Below are 21389 nucleotides of genomic sequence, written 5' to 3' on the forward strand. Positions count from 1 at the left end.
CCACTGTGCAGTGTGCGGCCTCTTTTAGGCTCGCCAGCCAGGCAACCGCTGTCTGGCCAGCCGGAAATTCGGTACTCGCCGCAGGAGTACAAGCATGCTGACACTTAAATGTATCATACGCGTTGCTCCCGAGGAGTAGGAGTGGGCCGGCCGGCTGCTCGGAGACGCCGCGACGCCATGGCGGCCAAGGAATGGCCAGTCGCGACCGGGAGCGCAGCGGAGCCCAGCGGAGCGCACTCCTAGATGGCAGCCCTCACGTTGGTGCTGGCGGGGCTGGCGGCCGGCGCCGCGGCGCTGCTGCTGGCCGCCCTGGTGCGGGCCGCGCTGTCCTACGCGGAGTTCAGGAAGCTGGAGCTGGCCATCCCCGGCCCCTTCTCGCTGCCCGTCCTCGGCAACGCCCTCACCTTCGCCACCGTCACCCAGAACAACATCTTGGAGACGTGCCTCCGCGTCATCGGCGGCCGGCGCGAGCTGTGCCGCATGTCGCTCTTCAACCACCTGGTGGTGGTCGCGTCCGACCCCGAGGACATCGCCCAGGTCCTCAAGCGCAAGGAGTTCAACGACAAGGCCCAGTTCTTCTACGGCTTCATCCGCGCCATCGCCGCCAAGGGCCTGCTGCAGATCAACGGGCCCGACTGGAAGGTGCACCGCAGCGCGCTGGAGCCCGCGCTCGCCAAGGACGTCATCGAGCGCTACATCGACGTGTTCTCGGAGGAGGCGGACAGGTACGGCGCAGTGCTTCCCGCATCAACGGCTAGAGATACAAATGTTTTGCAAAATTTTGACGACCCCTGGCTAGCAAATTTTATTTGAGATAGGGCTACTCCCGGGTCGACTCTCTCTCTCTCTCTCTCTCTCTCTCTCTCTCTCTCTCTCTCTCTCTCTCTCTCTCTCTCTCTCTCTCTCTCCCTCTCTCTCTCCTCTCTCTCTCCTTCTCTCTCCCTCCTCCCTCTCTCTCTCTTCTCTCTCTCTCTCTCTCTCTCTCTCTCTCTCTCTCTCTCTCTCTCTCTCTCTCTCTCTCTCTCTCTCTCTCTCTCTCTCTCTCTCTCTCTCTCTCTCTCTCTCTCTCTCTCTCTCTCTCTCTCTCTCAGGCGTTAACGAGATTGAATGGCAGGTTCTCCAAGAGCATCCCCCGGGAGGTCCTGGACGTGCACAAGGCCCTGGCGCTGCCGCTGGTGCGGATCTTCACGCGCACCTCCATGATGACCGACGACCTGGACTCGGCCGACGAGCAGCGCCTGCGGGACTCGGTGCAGCTCCTCGACCAGTGCCTGGCGGCCGTCAACGCGCGCAGCTTCTCGCCCTGGCTGTGGCCCGACTTCGTCTTCAACAGGTAGGGCCAGAAGGCCGGTGGGGGCGGTCGAAACCCCGGACGCGTTTTGAGCTCCAGAGCCGCTAAATGGGACTCGAACCGAACGTGTGACCCCACCAATGGATTGCTCTCCGGACGAGGAATCCATTGGTGGGGTCACACGCTCGGTTCGAGGCCCGTTTAGCGACTCTGGAGCTCAAAACGCGTCTCTTGTCCGGCGGCGCTTGACTGGCGCTTTGCTTGCGCAGGACGAGCATGGGGCGCAGCCTGAAGCGGCAGCTCGCCAACATGCGCGAGTACGTGGACGCCTCCATCGTGCAGCGCCGGCTGCAGGCCGTGCGCGACGCCAAGGTCTGCGACGTGGCCCTCGCCCGCAAGCAGATCCTGCTGGACAAGATGCTGCAGAGCGAAGCCTTCAGCGACCAGGACATGATGGACGAGATCGTCACGTTCCTCAGCGGCTCCACGGACACGTCCATCGCCACGCTCAGCTTCGCCTTCAAGATGATGTCCATCTCGCCCGAGATCCAGGACCGCGTGCGTGCCGAGGTGGATGACGTCCTGGGCGTCGGCGCCGACGCGCGCTGCGTGGACCTCCACGACTTGCCCAGGTGAGGAAAGACGAAGTGGTGACGTTCGTGCGGGCCTTGCGTGCGACTCATTACATTGCCGAAACAGCCAACCAGCTTTGACAACGCTCGTTGTAGGTTGAGTCTCCGGCGCACAGTGGGCCAGAAGACCGGTGGGGGCGGCCAAAACCCTCGACGCGTTTTGAGCTCCAGAGTCGCTAAACAGGACTCGAAGCGAACGTGTGACCCCACCAATGGACTGCTCTCCGAACGAGCAATCCATTGGTGGGGTCACACGTTCGGTTCGAGTCCTGTAATCGACTCTGGAGCTCAAAACGCGTCTAGGGTTTTGGTCAGTTTCGGCCGCCCCACCGTTCTTCTGGCCCACTGTGACGGCTAATGCCCCTGGCCCACAGGCTGCAGTACGTGGAGCAGGTCATCAGGGAGACGATGCGCATCCTGCCGCCCTCGCCGTTCCTGGCCAGGCAGGTGTACCAGCAGACGGAGCTGGCCGGCAAGACGATCCCCGCCAACTCGACGCTCGTCGTCAACATCCACGGCGCGCACCACGACCCCGAGCACTGGCCGGACCCGTGGCGCTTCGAGCCGGAACGCTTCGCAGACTTCGCGCCGGGCAAGAGCCACCACCCCTGCGCCTTCATGCCCTTCAGCGCGGGCCCGAGGCGCTGCCCGGCCAGCCTCTACGCCATGATGTCCCTCAAGATCATGTTCGCCACCGTGATGCGCGACCACGTCGTCGAGCCCGTCGACGACGGCATCAGGGAAGCCAAAGACTTTAAGCTCACCTTTAACGTGACCGCCAGAATCGTCGGAGGCACGTGGGTCAGGTTCAGACCGCGGTCAAGTTTGGCCGGCTAGTTTCAGGCCCGAGGGGGAATCACTTCCGGGATACAAATCAAATGAATTTTAGTTCACTTTCGGTTCATTTCGGGCAACAACTACTGAATTTGAAGAAAAATTAGATACATTTTAACTTTGTAAATTTTGAATTTTCGGTTAATATTGGAGTTTAAATTTGGCTGGAGTTTCCCTCTTGTTCAGGCCTGCTAGGGGCAGCTGTTGATGAAAATATTCCCATGTTTCTTTCGTGACCAGTGCAAAGAGTTTTTTCTTTGAACAGGCGGTTTTTCCTAGTTTAGTTCAGTTTTTGTCATTGTATTATTTATAGAGTGTTATTTATGTCACGGCTTTGCACACAATAAATGTAAAGTGAAGAAAAACTTTATTTTTGTTCTCGTCGTTAGGAACCTGCCCCTTAAGTTTGAGTCACTCTGTAAAATTTTCACCATGTAAACATCTTCAACGAACTGATTGATCGGTGGGCAAACTTCGTCCTCGACCGACCGACCGATCGATTCCTCGACCTGCCGATCGACTTTTTTTTGACAGACACCAAGGGAATGCACCCCATGCTGTGCAGCCCTTATCAGCTCTTGAGCCACGCTGTCGAGAAGTTGCCCAGAAGTATGCAGAGGAGTCGGCAACCCTTTTCGACACTGGTGCATCGTGGGACCTCTCGCACTCCACCGACCCCATGAGCACGCGAGACAGGGCTAAACCAGTTTGCAGGGCATCGATCCGCTGTGCTCACGCAGGCGAGTCCCTATGCGCACACTTAAAAACCTTACGAAGTATTTTGAGCATACATAATTTTCTTTGTTATACGAAGAAGTAGTTCGTAAATTACGAAGTATTTTCTTTGTAAGCCTATGCGTGCTCACACAACTGCTTTTCTTTGGAAGTCCTGAAACAGTTTGTAAGGTTTTCTGAGTGCGCGGCGCTCTGTGGGGGGTCCTGCAGTGGTCCTGCACGTCGCTAAGGAAGGCAGGCTTTGCAACATTGTCGCACTTAGACCATTATTAGTCGCGATGACACTTTGCCTGTCCGGACGCGCAACGGCCTGGGCCTTGACGAGGTGCGAGAGTAGCAATTACTCGCGTCAACCGTTCCCAGTCCCAGACAGATGTTAAGAGGCCAACAAGTGGGAACCAAAAATTAGCCTAAAAATTCTTGTTACCGAGTGACAGGCAAAATTTTCACAGTGGGTCACTTATAATCGCAGCCCTTGTGTCGGGGACGACGTGGCTGCCCAGCCGTGACTCGCCCCATTAAGCGTCCGGGTGTACAGTACTACAGTGCGCCCCCACAGGGCTGCCGAGGCCGCCAGAGTGCTGTGGTTGTCGCAGTTTGTATCTTTTTAAATCTTGATCTGACTTGTGCCCATGCAGTAAAGCCAAGGACTCGTCTTCGTCCTATTTACGGTAACTACTCTCAAAATGAATCGCCGAGTGTACCGGCGGGCGTGACTTCATTGTAGCACCGAAAACGGCATGACCGAAAAGCCAATTGGAAAACAGGCGACTTTTGCCGTGAGTTTCTGTCATGCCATAATTCAGCCGTGTGTCCATGTAGCGTGAATTCTGTTGACATTCTTTTCTTTTTTATTTCTTCAGGCAGGGATTTGGAGCAGACCAGTCCTCGAAACGAAGCTATGAATAGGAAGGCAGGCAGGTCTGTTCAATCGGAATCGCACACTGGCGCAGGGTACAGGCAGCCCGAAGATGCTTCTCTCTGTGCACACGCCACCAGAGATGAGAAAAAACATCCAGACTCCAGATTCATCATTGGGCGAAGAGTAAGTTCAGTACATCATTAATTTCCCCGCTTTACCACGCATAAGCTAAGAAAAATTCGATTTTAAAATACTAATTTGTAAAACTTATTCACTCTTTTTGTGGTAGATTCTCTACAGCATTCCACGAAGATGTACTCGATTTTCCTAAGCCATGGAAGCTTGTAGTCGTAGCTTGGCAAATACTAGGAGGGTTTCCAATACGCAGGAGGTGAGGTATTCTACGATTGGTCGCAATCTGGGAGACTCGTGCGTGACCGTCCCATCTCTAAGTAGATTGATTGACCGTTTGCAGACCGTGCCCCGAGCTAGGCGCCCGGAAATGGCTCATCAGCTGGATGCTCCGTGGGATATCTGTCGTTGCCATGGGAAATGCACTGTTTGCAAACTACACCTCTTACGTTACGGTCAACTTTCAGCTGGTACATTTTTCTCCCATTGTTATTTTTTTTTGCTAAGATAAGAATATTTTTAACCAAAATCAGTCCTTTCCTGCTTCTTGCACCTTTCCAGACTAATAGTTGATTCCAGTGTTTTAACGCCTTTTGTGCAATGTGCACTGTGCAATGTTGCTTGCCGTCTAATTCTAACCGGGGGATTCGCGTCGCAGGGGGAAGGAGCTTACCTGAAGAACGCGCTGAACCGCGTGTCCCTGTTGATCATGACGCTGAGCAGCCTGCCCTGCATCCTGCACGGGCTGCTCTCCGCCAGACGCCTGTCCCGCTTCATCAACACCCTGCTGCTGCTCATCAGGGAACTGCAGCCGGCCAACCAGCCAGGCAAGCGCGCACTGTAAAAAAGTTTAGGTAGGGCAACCAGAATTTTAGTGCCATTTACCAGAATGTGTAGTAAAATGTGAAAAGTGTCTCAGGACAAGGGATGTGCAATTCTAAAAAAAGACCTCAAATCTGAACAGAACTTGAAAAGACATTTTGTTCAGTAGTGTGTTCGAAGACTTCCTGATTCAGAAAGAAGAGATATATTCTCTGTCAACGTGATGAATTACCAAAAAATGCAGAGATAACCCGTTTTTTCCTCCTTGCAGTGTGGCCTTTGGGTTGGGTGGTCCGAACCTCAGCCACAGCTGGAGCACTGGCGTTGCTTTTCACCGCGTCTTGCGCTTCTCACATGGAGACAGTTCCCGGCCCGGTTGAACCCGGCATGGTAAATGCGGCTTAGCATGAGTTTATCACAAATCTGGTTTTAGTAAAACAAATGGCAAGTGTAATTTTCTTTAAAAAGAAAAAATGTGGCAGTGGGTTTGCAACTTAACTCACTTTGCTATGGAAACCTTTGAAGAGATTATAATTCACAGAGGAAACCGAGGAACTTTCGGGCGTGTACGAAGCATCATCTACGAACTCAGTCCCTCTCGTCTCGCAGATTTCAGTGCCGCTGAACTTAGCAACGCCGCTGCTGTTGGAACTGCAATACTTCCTGCTGAGCTGCGTCATCGGACTGGGATTCGAGAGGCTGTCTGAAAACATCAAGGCACTGTTCATGCCTTCGGTGTCGCCCTCTGGTGCGTTCGCGTGCTTAGGCCTCATTCTGGACACGTTTTGAGCTCCAGATTCGCTGAATGGGACTCGAACCGAACGCGTGACCCCACCAGTGGATTGCTCTCCGAACGAGGAATCCATTGGTGGGGTCACACGGTCGGTTCGAGTACCATTCAGCGACTCTGGAGCTCAAAACGCGTCTCGAGTTTTGGCCGCCTCCACCGGTCTTGGCTGAGCCGTGCGGCGTGTTGACGGGCGTGTTGACGGGCGTGTTGCAGCTGGGTGGGTGGAGGCGGCGCGGCGCAGCCACGAGCAGCTGGTGTCGTTGTCGGTGACGCTGCACCAGCTGCTCGGGCCGCAGCTCCTGGTGGTGGTCCTGGCTTGCCGCCTGAGCCTGCTCGCCGTGGTCTACGTGCTCGCGTCCGACGTGCTCGCCGCCGCGGCCATCGGCCTCAAGCGGCCGCTCCGACTCATGCGCGACCAGATGCTGGACACCGTGTCCTTCTTGCTGCGCTTCTTGCTCATTTGCGCGGCCGGCAGCGTCATCAAAGTCAGGGTACACTGTACTAGTGGCGGATCCAGAGTCGGCCCAAGGGGTGGTGGTCAAAGTAGCACTTTTTGCCTACTTACAGGGGCAATGTGGTGCTTTTTGCCTACCTTTCAGGCGGCTATGTAGGAGTCGGGGGGGGGGGGGGGCAATTGTCCTCCCCCCCCCCCCCCAGGATCCGCGCTTGCACTGTACTATACAGAAACGCAACGAGGAGGAAGCGCCACCCAGAGAAATGCTGTCTTCATTTTTAATTTTCTGGGTCTTTGTAAGAAAAAAAATTTTAACACAAGAAAACTTTAAAACAAGAAAATTTAAAATTTTCTTGTTCCAAGAAGTCCTTTTTTTGGGGATGCGCATTGCAATACCGACTGAAAGATGACGAAGGGGAATCTCTGAAAAACAATTGAATTTTCCGAAAAAAAAAAACACAAAAAAACACCGTCTTAGGGTACGTTGCGCTCATAAGTTTCTCTGCATCTTATTTTCTTCGCAGGCCTCGGAGGTCGTTGAGCATAGTTTTCGAGTGAACGCCCTTACGTGGGGAGCGAGCAGCAAAGCAAAGGTGAGACATCTGGACTCGGGAAATCCTCCGGAAGTGGAAGTATATCCCGAGGAATTAATCTCTTTAGTAGTTTCCCACCACACGGTCACTTTGCAATTGCTCCACTGCTAAGGGGCTATGTGCACACCTAACGTGAGTCGAGCAGTGGTGCCAAACGATTATCACTCGTTACACCACACGTTGTCCTCTGATTCAGTGGATCCTTCTCCTTCACCAACTGGACACTGTGAGGCCGACTACCACATTTGGTGGACTTGACGTCGGATTGGGGCTCATGTTATCGGTGAGAAAAATATTTTCACCGAGAGGGGAACAATATTGCTATAAGATAAACTTTACTCAGTGTCATTGGACAAAATTTATTGATTAGAAATGTCTGGCCTATGCGCTTGCTTGCAGTTGTTCGCGACTACGACGACGTACCTGCTTGTTCTCCTTCAATTTGAAAAGTGATCACTGCATACCAAGGTTATAGTGTACCGCGTCATTTCCATATTCGACAAGTTTGACCAGCATCGACATTCCCTGATATCACGATAAAACGTTTCCTGGCTTTCGCAGGAACTCCCTGGAAATCGTCCGTCTTAACCATAGACTTGGAAAACCATGAAACGGTTTTACCGTGATAACAAGTCCAAAAATGAAACTTTCTGTTGTCTTTCTGCCACGTGTTTATCAAACGAAACTAAGAATTTAATTCTCTATCCTTTGAATCCATGTTCTGATTGGGATTGTAAGCATTCAAAAAATAAACCACCCGCCTGTCGTCTTCAAGTCATGTGATTATTTTTTAACGAACTTCATCATTCAAGCCCCCAGCCACTTAACCCGCGCACCAGTTGGGGTTCGTCATGCAGTTGGACATGCATGGCTTGGTGCAGGCAGGAGTCCCACACTGACCGCTACACTGGCTAGAGCATTCCCCTGAAGTGCATTGCCCCTGAAAATGAGAGGTCCAGGGTATAAATAAACTCCTGAAAGATAAGACAAGTGAAACAATGTGTCCGGCCTATCGAAGTGCCAGGCTGCAGTTGCAGTTGGCCACGCAAACGATGGCAGTTGGCAGTGGGGTTTGCAGTGAAGTGGAAGTCTTAGCCTTTCTATCCTCACGTACCCTGCGGACGCGATGGGGCTCAGCGAGGAAATCATGTGATGGGAGTGCTGGTGAGGCCTCGATGACCTGGCAACAAGAAGCTCACTAAGTCACCCTCCCTCTCAACATGTCATGAGTTCACTGAAAGATCGATGCAGTTTGTACATTTCCGATTTCGAAGCATATATTTCAGTCATAAGCCTGGCACTAATTGCCAAGGGAAGCGAAACAACATTCAAGGCGTGCACACAGGATTTGCCCTCATGTCGCACTTCTTGCCTACTTACAGGCGATTTGTATGACGTGGCAAACAAACATTTTCCAGTGCAGCGGGTACATACCACGAGGCAGACGAGCGCCGCAAAGGCGAAGAAGGCGAGGAGTTTCATGTTGACACTTTGCAACCGCAGCGGCCGACCTGCGCATTTATAACGGCTCGGCTTTGATCGTAAAACGGCCCATCACCGCCCGGCGTGATTAGAAACTCACGATTCCCAGCAGGTGGGACTTGTTGAAGTTTGGTACATGACGCAGAACATAAAAATACGTTACCGACGCGTACGCTCAAACAGATAAGACGTAGTTTGTGCGCTTTACTGTAAAAGTAAGAACAAACATACTCGAATTTGGGCCATTTTAAATTTTTGGCCCTAAACTTACCTTAGCTTTTTTCGACGAAAACAGTCAACCTCTTCCGATTTGACTGAATTTGGTGTGGAACCTTCTCATGGGTCTAAGAAACAGATACCCGGTACCAATAATGATGAGCTCAGTAGAGCTCTGGTGCGAAGAAGAAGCTGTGGACGATGGGTGGCCTACCTATCAGGCGCTTGCTCAAATGATTCCAGTTTGCCGCCAGAAACAGACTGTTTAGGGCCCAAATGGCCCTCGAAATAGTGTCAGGAGCCACGAGGGAGTACCCCAGCACAACATACTCGAATTTGGGCAAATTTCATGGCATGGCGCAAAACGGTAAAAAAACATGATTTGTCCTCCGATTTGTCTGAAATTCATGTGAAACCTTCTCATGGGTCTAAGAAACAGACGCCCGGTGCCCAATGGCCTCTGGCACATCTATTTTGGTCTTAAAATGACTTTTCCGGCGACGTTTGTTGAGTTTTAGTGCGGGAGGACGGTGGGTTGCCTAACTATCCGGCGCATACCCAAGAACTTATAGTTTTCGCCGGAAGTTTTCGCCATTTTTACAGGTTTGAGCTTGGGTGACCACACTGACCACACTTGCCTAGCTGGGGCCCCGCTTGCAACTTGCTACCCCCTCGACCTTCACAGTCTGTGTCTCTGCCTCGACTGCCTCCGCTGCCCTTCGGTCCGTCGCACAGTGGGCCAGAAGACCGGCGCAGGCGGCCAAAACTCTGGACGCGTTTTGAGCTCTAGAGTCGCTAAATGGGACTCGAACCGAACGTGTGACCCCACCAATGGATTGATCTCCGAGCGAGGAATCCATTGGTGGGGTCACACGTCCGATTCGAGCCCTGCTTAGCGACTCTGGAGCTCAAAACGCGTCTAGAGTTTTGTCCGCCTGCGCCGGTCTTCTGGCCCACTGTGCGTCGGTTCGTTCGGAAGGCTGGCCGTCGTCCGTCCCCCCTGCGCCGTGACCTACCCCTTCCCCCACTCCGCCAGCCCCGGCCCCGCCCCCGGCCCCGCCCCCGTCCCCGACTGGCAAGGAGACAAGTTTTATTTCAGTCAGAGAGACGCGCTTGCAAAAGCGACAACGCTGCCCCGCCCCGGCCTGCCCCGACCCGCTCGACCGAAAAGTTCGAAAAGAACGGTGCGCGTTGTGGCGACGGCGGGCCCTAGAAGGACACCCAGAAAGGACTCCAGGAAGGCCCCCAGGAGGAACTCCAGGGAGCACTCCAGGGCAGACTCCAGGGAGGCCCGTCGGGCTTGAGCCCGGCGCCACAGGTGGACGGCGAGGACGCCGACGATGGCCTGAGTCTCCACCCGCGTCGTAGGATCGCGACATGGTGAGTCTTCGCTCTGGAGGCACGAGAGGGTCGTAAATGAGTCAATTTTTTCCGGGCGGATGAGCGCGCCAAAACAACAATTCAAAACACCCAAACGTCAGCACTGGTTCGATTGCTGCGATCGCGCGTTTTCCGTGTCCGAGTGAGCTGCATGTGTGTGTGTGCCGGCGGCCCGCCGGAAGTCGTTTGAAATCTGCAATAACTCGGTAGTCTGGCCATGTGCACCGGGACACAGTGGGCCAGAAGACCGGTGAGGTGGACAAAACTCTAGACGGGAATAGAGCTCCAGAGTCGCTAAATGGCACTCGAACTGAACATGTGAACCCACGAATGGATTCCTCGTTCGGAGAGCAATCCATTGGTGGGGTCACACGTCCGGTTCGAGTCCCGTTTAGCGACTGGCGCTTTGGCCGCCTGCGCCGGCCTTCTGGCCCACTGTGCCCGGCGCCTCATCAGCGGAAATGAGGCTCTAAATCACGACCTGTCAACAGACGACTCAATCGGCGCGCGGACAGCTCCAATGCGATTTCAATTCGACGATGGACAGCCTCCGCCGAGCACTACACTGTGGAAATGCGGGGCTGACGTGCGTTTCGGTGCAGGCGCTGCTGACGCTGTGCGTGCTGGCCCTGGGGCTGGCCTCCGCGCTGGCCGACGTCATCGTGAAGGAGGTGGCGGCCGGCGCCATGGCCATCCTGGAGTGCCACTCCAACGACGACCACCACCGCTTCGCGTACTGGCAGCTGCACGACGACAAGGTGGTGGGCCCCGGCAACGCCTACGACGACTACAAGTACAAGTACGAGGTGCTGACGGGGCGCCTCTACATCAAGGTGAGTGCCCAGTGGGCCAGAAGACCGGTGGAGGCGGTCAAAATCACGGACGCGTTTGAAGCTGCAGCGTCGCTAAATGGGACTTGAGCCGAACATGTGACCCCACCAATGGATTGCTCTCGAAACGAGGAATCCATTGGTGGGGTCACACGTTCGGTTCGAGTCCTGTTTAGCGACTCTGGAGCTCAAAACGCGTCCAGAGTTTTGGCCGCCCGGTCCACCGTATAACGTGGCCGTGACGGTGGCCCTGGCTTCCAGGGTGTGTCCACGTCGGAGGCCGGCTTCTACAAGTGCGTGTCGCGGGCGCTGGCCGCCGCCGATCCCGCCAACATCAAGATCGACAACGTGGAGCTGATCGTCAAGAAGGACTGGGAGGAGGTCTACGAGGACGACCCTGAGGTCAGCAGTGAGCTATTTCCCTGGAGCTGCGCGCGTGGTGAAGTATGTCTGGTGCAATTTGAGAATCTCTCCGGCGACTGCTTCCAGAACAACACCTTCCGGGCCGTGACCGCCCTGACCGTGGTGCTCGTCCTGCTGCTGGTGCTGCTCTTCTTCCTCCGCATGCGCCGCAGCCGGCCGCTGCGCTTCCGAGGTGCGCCGCTCACTCCCCTCGTAGACAGTGGGCCAGAAGACCGGTGGAGGCGGTCAAAATCCCGGACGCGTTTTGAGCTCCAGAGTCGCTGACTGGGACTCGAACCGAGAGTGTGACCCCAGCAATGGATTGCTCTCCGAACGAGGAATCCATTGGTGGAGTCAAGGTGCAGGGGGTTCTTCTGGTTACTCGCTCAGGAAAAGAATGATGGCTACGGGACTCGAACCCGAGCTTTTCTCACGGCAGCCGACTCCTTAGCCCACTTTTTTTTAAAACTCAGCTACGGACTCGCTTAGAAGAGTGGCTGCGAAACTTGTTGTTAGATACAAGTGGTAAACTGATGAAAACATACTAGTTAGTGTCTGGGATTCGAACCCAGATCCTGCTCAAAGCGGCTGCCTCCAGTGTTACTTGCACGAGTGACCTCATGACCCGTGTTTGCCCTCAGACCTGATCGACGAGGAGTCCCAGGACGAGGCTCCGGCCGCGGCGGCGGCACAGGGCCAGGCCCGCGCCGACGTCTACCGCCCCACTACACTGCCGTCCTCCAGCCAGGGTCTCGGCGTCAAGGACAACCTGGCCGTGGCCGTGGACACCGACTTCCCCACTGTCTTTGAGAGCAGCCACGACGGCCGCCTGTGAAACTGTCAACGCGATCCTGGTTCCACCTGGTTCGACCGCGCCGTGAAGAGCGGGTCATGTCTGTGAAGTTAAGTTCAAGTGCCAAAATGGGGTCGGGACTCAACCTGGAGGAACCCCACTTGACGCAACATTCACTAACGTGTTTCAGCCATCGACGAGGCTGATGTACAGTGTAAAATAAGTCGTTGCTCTTTTTTAGATTAGGTATGAATGACGAAAGTTTGTAGTCACCCTCGCCAATGTGCGTAGGATGGGTGGCCTAGCCCTAGACACAGCAAGACCCATCGTCCCAACATTCCACCGAGTGTCGCTTCAACGCCCAGAGCCACTCGAAGCCCGATCGGACTTCTTGCAAAAAGGACTCCCTCCCACAGTGGACTTGCCAGAAGACCGGTGGAGGCGGCCGGAATCCCGGACGCGTTTTGAGCTCCCCAGAATCGCTTAACAGGACTCGAACCGAACGTGTGACCCGGTGTGACCCCACCAATAGATGGTTCTCCGAACGAGCAATCCATTGGTGGGGTCACACGTTCGTTTCGAATCCCATTTAGCGACTCTGGAGCTCAAAACGCGTCTGGGATTTTGGCCGCCTCCACCAGTCTTCTGGCCCACTGTGCCTCCCCCTCTCCCTAATCAAGTAGTGATAGTTGAGTTTTCTGTTTGTGCGCTGCAGGCTCTGAGTTGCCGAACTATATTGCGTACCAGCCTGACAGAACAAAATAAATATAAATCTGTGACCTGAGTACAAGAAAGGCTGTAATGCTTCTTCGCTGTTTTCCCCACTACTGTTCGGATTAACTTATGCAACAAAGTACGCATGCTTTACCACAGATCAATCATTGCAGATTTATTTACATCAAAGTCAACATTTCACAATAGTTTACATTTAACATTGTTGCCAAATGTAAATAATAATAAAGATAAAAATACAATAATATATAATCAGAACAAATAGGCCTTAGATACTCTTTAAAAAGAGGGCAAAACAATGTTAACATGTTAGCTTAGCACTCCAAGGGTTGTCTGTAATTGTAAAAGAAATCTCTAAGAATGTCTACTTGTTTCAGCTAAACATTACCTGGACATCCCAGGTATTTCAGGTACAAATTTCATTCCTATTGACTTTTGATAACATGATCATCAAAATAATAAGGGACAAGAAGTTAATAACTTCTTAAGGAGAAGATATTAAAAGACAATTCAAAACCCTATCCTTGTAAAAGAAAAATTAATTAAAACAGTCACAATTACAGAGAGCAAAAATCTCTGAGAGTATAAATTATTTTGGGCAATGTGCCCAAAAATATATGGCTAATGATCACTTTCAGGTTTACATCCATCACGGATCATATACCACAAAACTTAATTTATTTACACTTAAATCATAAAGTGACTCAAAATCAAGAATCTAACACCAGGTCAATTTATTTAAACTGTTGACACCTACACTGACAAGGGCTTGCAGGGGTGTGCAATTAAAAAAAAAAAAATTCAGTCAAATCAAAACTTGAGCCAAGCATAACTAGACTAATACAATTACACAATTAAAACTGAATAGATTTATAAAGTTAAATACTAAGTATAACAACCCATCATAATGTTTACAACTAACGATGACGGGCAAAAAGTTCACCAAGCCTTACAATGTGTTTCGTATCCACATACAAAAAATAAGTCTTTTAGAACTGACTAAGTTTAGGATGAGCCACTCTTGCTGCCCAGTTCAGATTAAAGCTTTACACACCCCTAGGCAAGAAAAAAAGCGTCAATAAAAAGGCATTCACTTTTTATAAAAATAAAAGAGGTCAATTTGTACCCTGGAGCAGACTTCATAACTTCACTATCTGTTATCATTTGAATGCCACAATGATTGCTAAAACAAAAATGTACAGAATTACATAATATAAATACAAACCAGTCAAAAATGAGTATCTAGCCAATGTTAATATTGCCATTTTAATGAGTATGAAATGAACAATATATCAAGACCGACCGGGATGAGCCCATAATAAATAAAAAGGCTTAACAACTGTTCACAATACTGCTACGTTACCAATTAGTACATGTCATTAAGAGTTCATGTGGACGGATGGTTTCATAATATATAGCAATATTCATTAAATGTACACGCCCTTTTGGTTTACGGCTTAAGGCTACAATTATGTACACAACCGTTCCGTCAAGAGTCCTTGCACACTAGTTGGCACTAACCTACGAGTCATGAGCAGCAGACTAGCACCTGGTTCACTTATGGCGGACACTTCACTTGGGAAAGATAAACGACTGGTTGTTGCTTCTTGTATTAGTTGCATACAGCTGCTGTTGGAAATTATGGAACTGTTGGGCATAATTGGGGTCCGCTGTGGTGGGCCCAATGAAGGTGGAATTCTTGTAGTTCGAAGGGGGTAAGGGTTGACTGGCGTCCATTGGGGAAGACTTTGCACCAGGGACAAACATTTGATTGTTAGGCCCCATCTCACCAGGGTTCGGTCCTCCATGAGGCCCACCGTGAGGTCCACCGTGGGGGCCTCCAGGATACATGCTCATACCACCAGGCATTCTCATACCCATGCCCATTATGTTTCCACACTGTCCAGGACCAGGGCCCATGCCAGGCCTCATGTTAGGCCCCATCGGGCCAGGCCCGCGAGGCCCCATAGGCCCCCCAGGCATGCCTCCCATTCCAGGACCTCCAGGGCCCATTCCAGGGCCTCCAGGACCCATTCCAGGGCCTCCAGGACCCATTCCAGGACCACCAGGGCCCATACCTGGTCCACCAGGACCCATTCCAGGACCTCCAGGTCCCATTCCGGGACCTCCAGGACCCATGCCCGGTCCACCTTGACTCATCCCTGGACCTCCAGGGCCCATGCCTGGGCCGCCTGGTCCCATTCCAGGACCTCCAGGGCCCATCCCGGGTCCCATCCCAGGGCCTCCAGGACCCATTCCAGGTCCACCGGACATCATGCCCGGGCCGCCAGACATCATGTTCGGGCCTCCCATGCCCATGCCTGGATTACCAGGGCCCATTCCTTGGTTTCCAGGGCCCATACCCTGGTTGCCTGGACCCATGTTGGGCCCGCCGGGCCTGATGCCGCCCATACCCATGCCCATGCCGCCCATGCCCATGTTCATCATGCCGGCGCCGGGCCCCGAGCCTGGGCCCGCCGAGCACATGGGTCCCGCCGATCCAGCCGAGCTGGGCCCTTGCGACACGGGCGTGCCAGGGCCCTGCTGAGGTCCTCCGGGCCCTCCAGGTCCCCCAGGCCCTCCGGGGCCGCTAGCCACGCTGGTGGGCGTGTTGGGGCCGGGCATGCCGGGGCTGCCGGCCATGCCCATGGGCCCCATGCCCCCCATGGGGCCGCAGGGACTGCTGCCGTTCATGCCCATGCCGCCCATGGGGCCGCACGACGTCGGGGTGCTGGGCGCACTCGAACTGTTGGGGTACATGTTGGGCCCCGGGCCGGAGCCGGGGTTGGTGACGCGCTGCAGGAACTCCAGGCTGGGCGGCCCTCTGGGGCCGGCACTGCCCGCGTTCTGCGGCCTGGCCGGCATGTACTGGATGGTGTTGGGCGCGCTGGCCTTGACTTGCACGTTGGCGCCGTTGAAGGGGTTCGGGCCGCCGGGTCCCCCAGGACCTCCAGGGCCTCTGGCGGGGCCTCCGGGCCCCATCATACGCTGTGCCATGCCGCCGGGCCCCATGCCGGGCCCCATTCCTCCAGGACCCATGCCGGGTCCCATTCCAGGACCCATTCCAGGTCCCATTCCTCCAGGGCCCATTCCAGGGCCCATTCCAGGCCCCATTCCTCCAGGACCCATGCCGGGGCCCATTCCTCCAGGCCCCATGCCGGGCCCCATGCCCGGACCCATGGGCCCCATCCCTCCGGGGAACGGTGACGGTCCTCGCGGCTTGGGCGAGCCTGGGTTGCTGCCCTGCGGCACGCCGGGGCTGAAGTTGCTGGGCATGCCGTCCATGCCCATGGCCATGTCCATGTCGTTCATGCCCATCATGTGCATGGGCGGCGAGTTGAAGGGCATCATGCCCGGGCCGCCCATGGGCCCGCCGGGCCCAGCCATGGGTCCACCCGGGCCACCCATGGGTCCTCCCATGGGTCCGGGCGAGCCGGAGACGTTGTTGGCGAGCTGCTGGTTCATCTGCGCCAGCGAGGAGATGGGGTCGAAGACTCCGGCCGCCTTGGCGTTGCCGGGCTGGCCGTGCTGGCCGTGGCCGGGCTGCGACGCGGTGCTCGTGTTGAGCGGCGCGTTGTCGGGGCGCCCGCACGGCGAGCCGTCCTTGCCGGGCGACGACACGTCGAGCGACGCCTTGCCGGGGGGCGTCTGCTGCGAGAAGGGCGACGGCGACGACGCGGGGCCGCCGGGCGCGCCCATGAACCGCGGGGGGCCCATGCCGTCCACGCCGGCCGGGCTGGGGCACGTCTTGCTGGGCGTGTCCGCGCCCGACACGGGCGTCCGCGACCCCGAGAAGCGGCCCTGCTTGTTGTCCTGGGGGCCGCCGGGGCCGCCGGGGCCGGCCGGCGTGTGCGGACTGGGCACGGGGAAGTGACCGCCGTCGCTGGGGGTGCCGGGGAAGGACGGCGTCACCGGCGTGCCGGGCTCGCGCGGGCCGCTCGGTTCCGACATGCCGCCGTCCAGCCTGCAAAGCCAGCCAACAGTCAGCCAACACGCTACGCAGACAAGTCAACAGCCAACACACAGGTACTTACGGGGGAGATAAAATGTTAGGTTCCTTCAAACTAGTATTTGGTTGCTTCTGGATCGTCAACTCCTGACCCTCAAAGGCATTAAGGTACTGAATTTGTTGCGGTGATGGCACGGGCATTAGGTTGGGCTCTTTCCCTTGCTGTCCAGACTGCTGCTGCTGTTGTTGTTGCTGCTGCTGTTGTTGTTGAGCGAGGTTTTGCAACGTCCGACAGAACATCCCATCTGCAAAATAAGGTTGGCGTTAGCGGTTCTGCCTGTAACAGTGAGAGAGAGAGAGAGAGAGAGCGAGAGAGAGAGAGAGAGAGAGAGAGAGAAGCGAGAGCGAGAGCGAGAGCGAGAGCAGAGAGAGAGAGAGAGAGAGAGAGAGAGAGAGAGAGAGAGAGAGAGAGGGGCGCGCGTACCCGGACTCTGCTGCGGCGGCGCGGCGCTGCCCGTGTGGGGCGATCCCTCCTTGCGTCCGGCGGGCGGTGACATGTGTGCTGGCGCGCAGGACACCGGCGTGCTGGGGTTGCTGTGGTTGTGCTGCCGGGCCGCGCTGGGCGAGTCCGTCGAGGGGTTGGCGTTGACGCCGGACCCCCCGGACCGCGCGGGCTCGGCGGGGGAGTTGAGTCCCGACGACGTCCGCGGCGAGGGCAGCGACAGGTTGGACGTGGGGTTGTTGGGCGAGCCGGGCGTGGGCGACGGGGCTGCGATGGGGACGCTCGCCGACCGCGGCGTTTGGTGGTATGGCGGTGGAGGTCCTTGTGCTCTGGGACCGCCCGGCCGTGGCCCCGCGCCCATCATGCCCATGCCGCCAGGGCCCATCATCATGCCCGGGCCCATCATGCCGGGACCGTTGGGACCCATGGGGCCGTTGGGGCCCATCGGACCATTCGGGCCCATTCCAGGACCGTTAGGACCCATGCCAGGGCCGTTGGGACCCATGCCAGGGCCGTTAGGACCCATCGGACCATTGGGGCCCATGCCTGGGCCGTTGGGACCCATCGGGCCACCCGGACCCATACCAGGCCCGTTGGGGCCCATGGGACCATTCGGCCCCATTGGCCCGTTAGGCCCCATTGGACCGTTCGGACCCATGGGCCCGTTGGGGCCCATGCCAGGCCCATTGGGACCCATCGGACCATTCGGGCCCATGCCAGGCCCGTTGGGACCCATGCCGCCCGGGCCCATTCCCCCAGGTCCCATGCCTGGGAATCCAGGGCCCATGCCGGGTCCGTTCTGGCCCAAGTTGCCCATCATGCCAGCGTTGGGGCCCATCATGGGGCCGTTGGGACCCATGGGGCCCATGTTCGGACCACCCTTCTTGCCCTCGAGCAGCTGCTGCATCTGCTGCATCTTCTGCCAGTCCATCTGAGTGGGCCCGCCGGGGCCGCCGGGAAAGCCCTTGCCGTCGCCCTGGTTCTCGGGGAACAGCATCTGCTGCATTTTCCGCAGCGTGGCAAGCTGCTCCTCCCGGTGCTGCCTCTGCTGGGGAGTCAGGTTCTCGTCGGGGACCTTGACACCTGTGGAACAGCAGGGAGTCAAACACGCGCTCGGCAAGGCACTGGAATAAGGGTGGAGAAAGGCACACGTACCTTGCAGAGAAGGGTGCGCGCCTCCGAGCTCTCCAAGGAGGGCGTCCTCGGCAGAAGGCCCGTTCAGTCCTGACGGCGTGGTGGGGCCGGCGCCTGACACGGGGGGTCCGGAAGGTCCTTGGTTTTGCGGGCCGCCTGGACCGCTTTGGCCACCTGGTCCGTTGGGACCTCCTGGGCCGCCCGGGCCTGGGCCGCCCGGACCGCCTGCGCCACCGGGTCCACTTTGACTGCCAGGGCCACCTGAGCCGGGGCCACCAGGCCCACCTGGACCGGGGCCACCCGGGCCACCAGGGCCGCCGGGACCACCCTGCCCTCCGGGGCCACTTCCAGGGCCTCCGGGTCCACCAGGCCGCGGGCCAGACATGGGGCCGCCAGGGCCCATTGGACCGCCCATGTGTCCAGGACCGCCTGGACCGCCAGGGCCGCCAGGGCCCATGCCGCAGTTGGGTCCCATGCCAGGTCCCATCATGGGGCCTCCGGGTCCACCCTGCTGCCAAGACCACACAAATTAGAACAAGGGATGAACAGAGATGAGCAACCTGAGAACACAATCCACCAACCTGATTCCACATAGGCATTGGTCCACCGGCGTTTCCAGGTCCCATGGGACCCATTGGGCCTCCACTATCACCCGGAAATGAGCCTGGGCCCATAGGCCCACCTCCCATAGGTCCGCCTCCCATAGGTCCGCCGCCCATGGGATTACCTCCCATGGGTCCGCCACCCATAGGTCCACCTCCCATTGGGCCACCTCCCATAGGGCCTCCAGGTCCCATAGGGCCTCCAGGTCCCATGGGGCCGCCGGGTCCCATAGGGCCCCCAGGACCCATAGGGCCTCCAGGTCCGCCGGGCCCTCCCGGTCCCATCATGCCACATTTGTTGGGGGGCCCCGCCATGCCTCCCGGACCTCCAGGCCCGCCAGGGCCTCCCTTTTGCTTCATCTGCGCTAGGTTGTTGAGCCACTGAGCAGGGTTTTGGCGATTAAATTGATTCATTTTGAGCGGATGTTTCTGGTATCACAAAAGGCAGAAGGTTAGAACAAACACGGTAAGTATCAAACTTTAACGTATTTCTATGATGGACGTCGAGCTTACCTCTAAATACTTTTTTGTGCCTGGTTGTGAACAGTGATATGCAATTATAGAGGGGAAATGTCCCTGAAGAACAGCTTCGGCAGATTTGTTGGCAAGAGTTGTGGAGAAGACGAAGATTTGACTTTGTTGCTGCATGTATTGTGCTTCCATACTTGATGGCTGCTGTTTGCCCATGACATTGCTGGCTAAGGGTTGGGACGACCCATCCATCCCCGCTCCACTGGTTGGAGGTAACGGAGGGGTAGGTCCGGGAGGACCCCCCATGGGGCCTCCCATGGGACCACCCATGGGACCCCCCATGGGCCCGCCCATGGAGCAGGTGCCCCCAGCGGTGCTGCCAGGGGGACCCGAGGGGCCGCCTTCTCCAGAAAGCCCCATACTATCACATAGATCTAGAAATGCAAAGTGGAAAATGAGAGACACTGATCTAGTGGTTAGGTATCCAAGTAGGCATTGACTTGACACGGAGGACTTACCAGAACCAAAGTCGTGGCTACTACTAGGGTCTTCAGTCTTGGGTATTTTACAGGATGGAGAGCCATCTTGTAAACTAGAGTCACCAGGCTTTACTGTAATTTTAATGAAAGAAATTTAGCCAAAACATGGTATAAACCAAATGTAAGTAAAGGCAAATTGATATGGCGAAAAAGAAAGCATACCATCAGATGAATCCAATCCTAGATCTGATGAGGAGTCAGGAGGATCACATGATGAGGATACAGTGCCACTATTAGTAGACCCAATGATATTGGGTTTAATATCTTCGGTACCATTAATCCCAACCTCCTCCTAAAAGACAAAAATCAGTCTGGTTACAGTATGCTGCGTACATAGAAAACAGCTGAAAATTCAAGGGCTGCAAGCAGCTGTTACCTTCATTGGAGTCATGGGGGCATCTGATGGTTCCATTTTAATTGTAGCTCCATTACTTGAGGAGGAGCTGTTATTTGAATTTAGGTTGGATGCGTTTGAGGCATTTCCACTGTTAGCAGAGACTTTCTTGTCCCGCTGGTGCTTCTCCTTGGTTGCATCCTTCATGGCGTAAATATCCTGCTGTTCACTTTTGAGATCACTATGGGATGGCAAATGCCAATAAGATGTGCCGCTGTAACAGAAGCAACAACAGGCTTCAGACAAGAAAACACAGATACAGACCTATAATATAAAAGTAATATCCAATATAAAATTGTAAAATATCATAAGCCATAGAGAAACTATTAAGGTGATCAAGCAATTCCTCACCGTGTTTAAAAAAGAATAATAATATGGAAGCCACTTAAATGTACACACCTTGTCCTCTGCGCTCTGTAACTCCTGTCTTAAAATGTCTGCTATAAGAGCAGACCACGTATTCAGAATAGCTTCCTGTCAAGAAATAAAGGTATTGTTAGCCTTGGTGGTGGAGAATATTTCAGCCAGTACAAAAAATAAATGAAGAATTCAACGCACTCACTTTGAAATAAAGACAGGCAAAGTTGAACTGAAGCTGAAAGACGTTGACAAACTCAGCCAAGCCGGCTGACTCCCAGCGGCTTCGGATTCCCTCATAAGGACTGTTGGCTGAAACAGCAAGAGCATAGTCATCTTTCGATAAGGAACATAGACACATGGCTGGGAAACAAATAAAATAAACAATTCTACACAGCAGGCCAAAACATGGATAAATTCATGTTTGATCACGAAAAGAAAGAGTAATTTAAACTTTTAAA

At 55.0% G+C, this 21389-nt stretch overlaps 5 protein-coding genes across 6 annotated transcripts; 4 read left to right on the top strand and 1 right to left on the bottom strand.

Moving 5' to 3' along the window:
- Positions 1 to 306: 306 nt before the first annotated feature.
- Positions 307 to 3191, top strand: LOC117644669 (probable cytochrome P450 4aa1; the record flags this gene model as incomplete). Its single annotated transcript, XM_034384281.1, has 4 exons — positions 307 to 725; positions 1115 to 1333; positions 1561 to 1923; positions 2298 to 3191. Coding segments are annotated over 4 exons (1464 nt in total), but the record flags the coding sequence as incomplete, so codon positions are not given.
- A 675-nt stretch (positions 3192 to 3866) lies between these two features.
- On the top strand, positions 3867 to 5561 carry LOC117645214. The gene is made up of 5 exons (XM_034385251.1): positions 3867 to 4271; positions 4356 to 4537; positions 4644 to 4745; positions 4830 to 4956; positions 5145 to 5561. The coding sequence occupies exons 2-5, from the start codon at positions 4464 to 4466 to the stop codon at positions 5328 to 5330; spliced, it is 489 nt and encodes a 162-aa protein (XP_034241142.1). The 5' UTR covers positions 3867 to 4271; positions 4356 to 4463; the 3' UTR covers positions 5331 to 5561.
- A 941-nt stretch (positions 5562 to 6502) lies between these two features.
- On the top strand, positions 6503 to 7898 carry LOC117644517. The gene is made up of 3 exons (XM_034384051.1): positions 6503 to 6589; positions 7077 to 7145; positions 7342 to 7898. The coding sequence occupies exons 1-3, from the start codon at positions 6506 to 6508 to the stop codon at positions 7513 to 7515; spliced, it is 327 nt and encodes a 108-aa protein (XP_034239942.1). The 5' UTR covers positions 6503 to 6505; the 3' UTR covers positions 7516 to 7898.
- A 2188-nt stretch (positions 7899 to 10086) lies between these two features.
- On the top strand, positions 10087 to 12761 carry LOC117644487. The gene is made up of 5 exons (XM_034384003.1): positions 10087 to 10223; positions 10826 to 11056; positions 11315 to 11455; positions 11543 to 11648; positions 12097 to 12761. The coding sequence occupies exons 1-5, from the start codon at positions 10221 to 10223 to the stop codon at positions 12288 to 12290; spliced, it is 675 nt and encodes a 224-aa protein (XP_034239894.1). The 5' UTR covers positions 10087 to 10220; the 3' UTR covers positions 12291 to 12761.
- Positions 12762 to 13111: 350 nt separating this feature from the next.
- Positions 13112 to 21173, bottom strand: LOC117644484 (collagen alpha-1(III) chain-like). Of its 2 annotated transcripts, XM_034383997.1 has the most exons (11): positions 21134 to 21173; positions 20961 to 21045; positions 20554 to 20785; positions 20340 to 20469; positions 20157 to 20249; positions 19681 to 20072; positions 19147 to 19596; positions 18587 to 19073; positions 17414 to 18514; positions 17015 to 17234; positions 13112 to 16944 (listed from the first exon to the last, which is right to left on the bottom strand). In XM_034383997.1, exons 3-11 carry the CDS (start codon positions 20716 to 20718, stop codon positions 14553 to 14555), a joined length of 5430 nt encoding a protein of 1809 aa, XP_034239888.1. In that variant the 5' UTR covers positions 20719 to 20785; positions 20961 to 21045; positions 21134 to 21173; the 3' UTR covers positions 13112 to 14552. The 2 variants fall into 2 exon arrangements, with proteins under 2 accessions (XP_034239888.1, XP_034239887.1); XM_034383996.1 differs by lacking the exon at positions 21134 to 21173 and having other exon boundaries at positions 20971 to 21045.
- Positions 21174 to 21389: the final 216 nt, after the last annotated feature.

This window comes from Thrips palmi, unplaced genomic scaffold (genome assembly GCF_012932325.1).
Source record: "Thrips palmi isolate BJ-2018 unplaced genomic scaffold, TpBJ-2018v1 HiC_scaffold_18, whole genome shotgun sequence".
NCBI classification, from domain to species: Eukaryota; Metazoa; Arthropoda; class Insecta; order Thysanoptera; family Thripidae; genus Thrips; species Thrips palmi.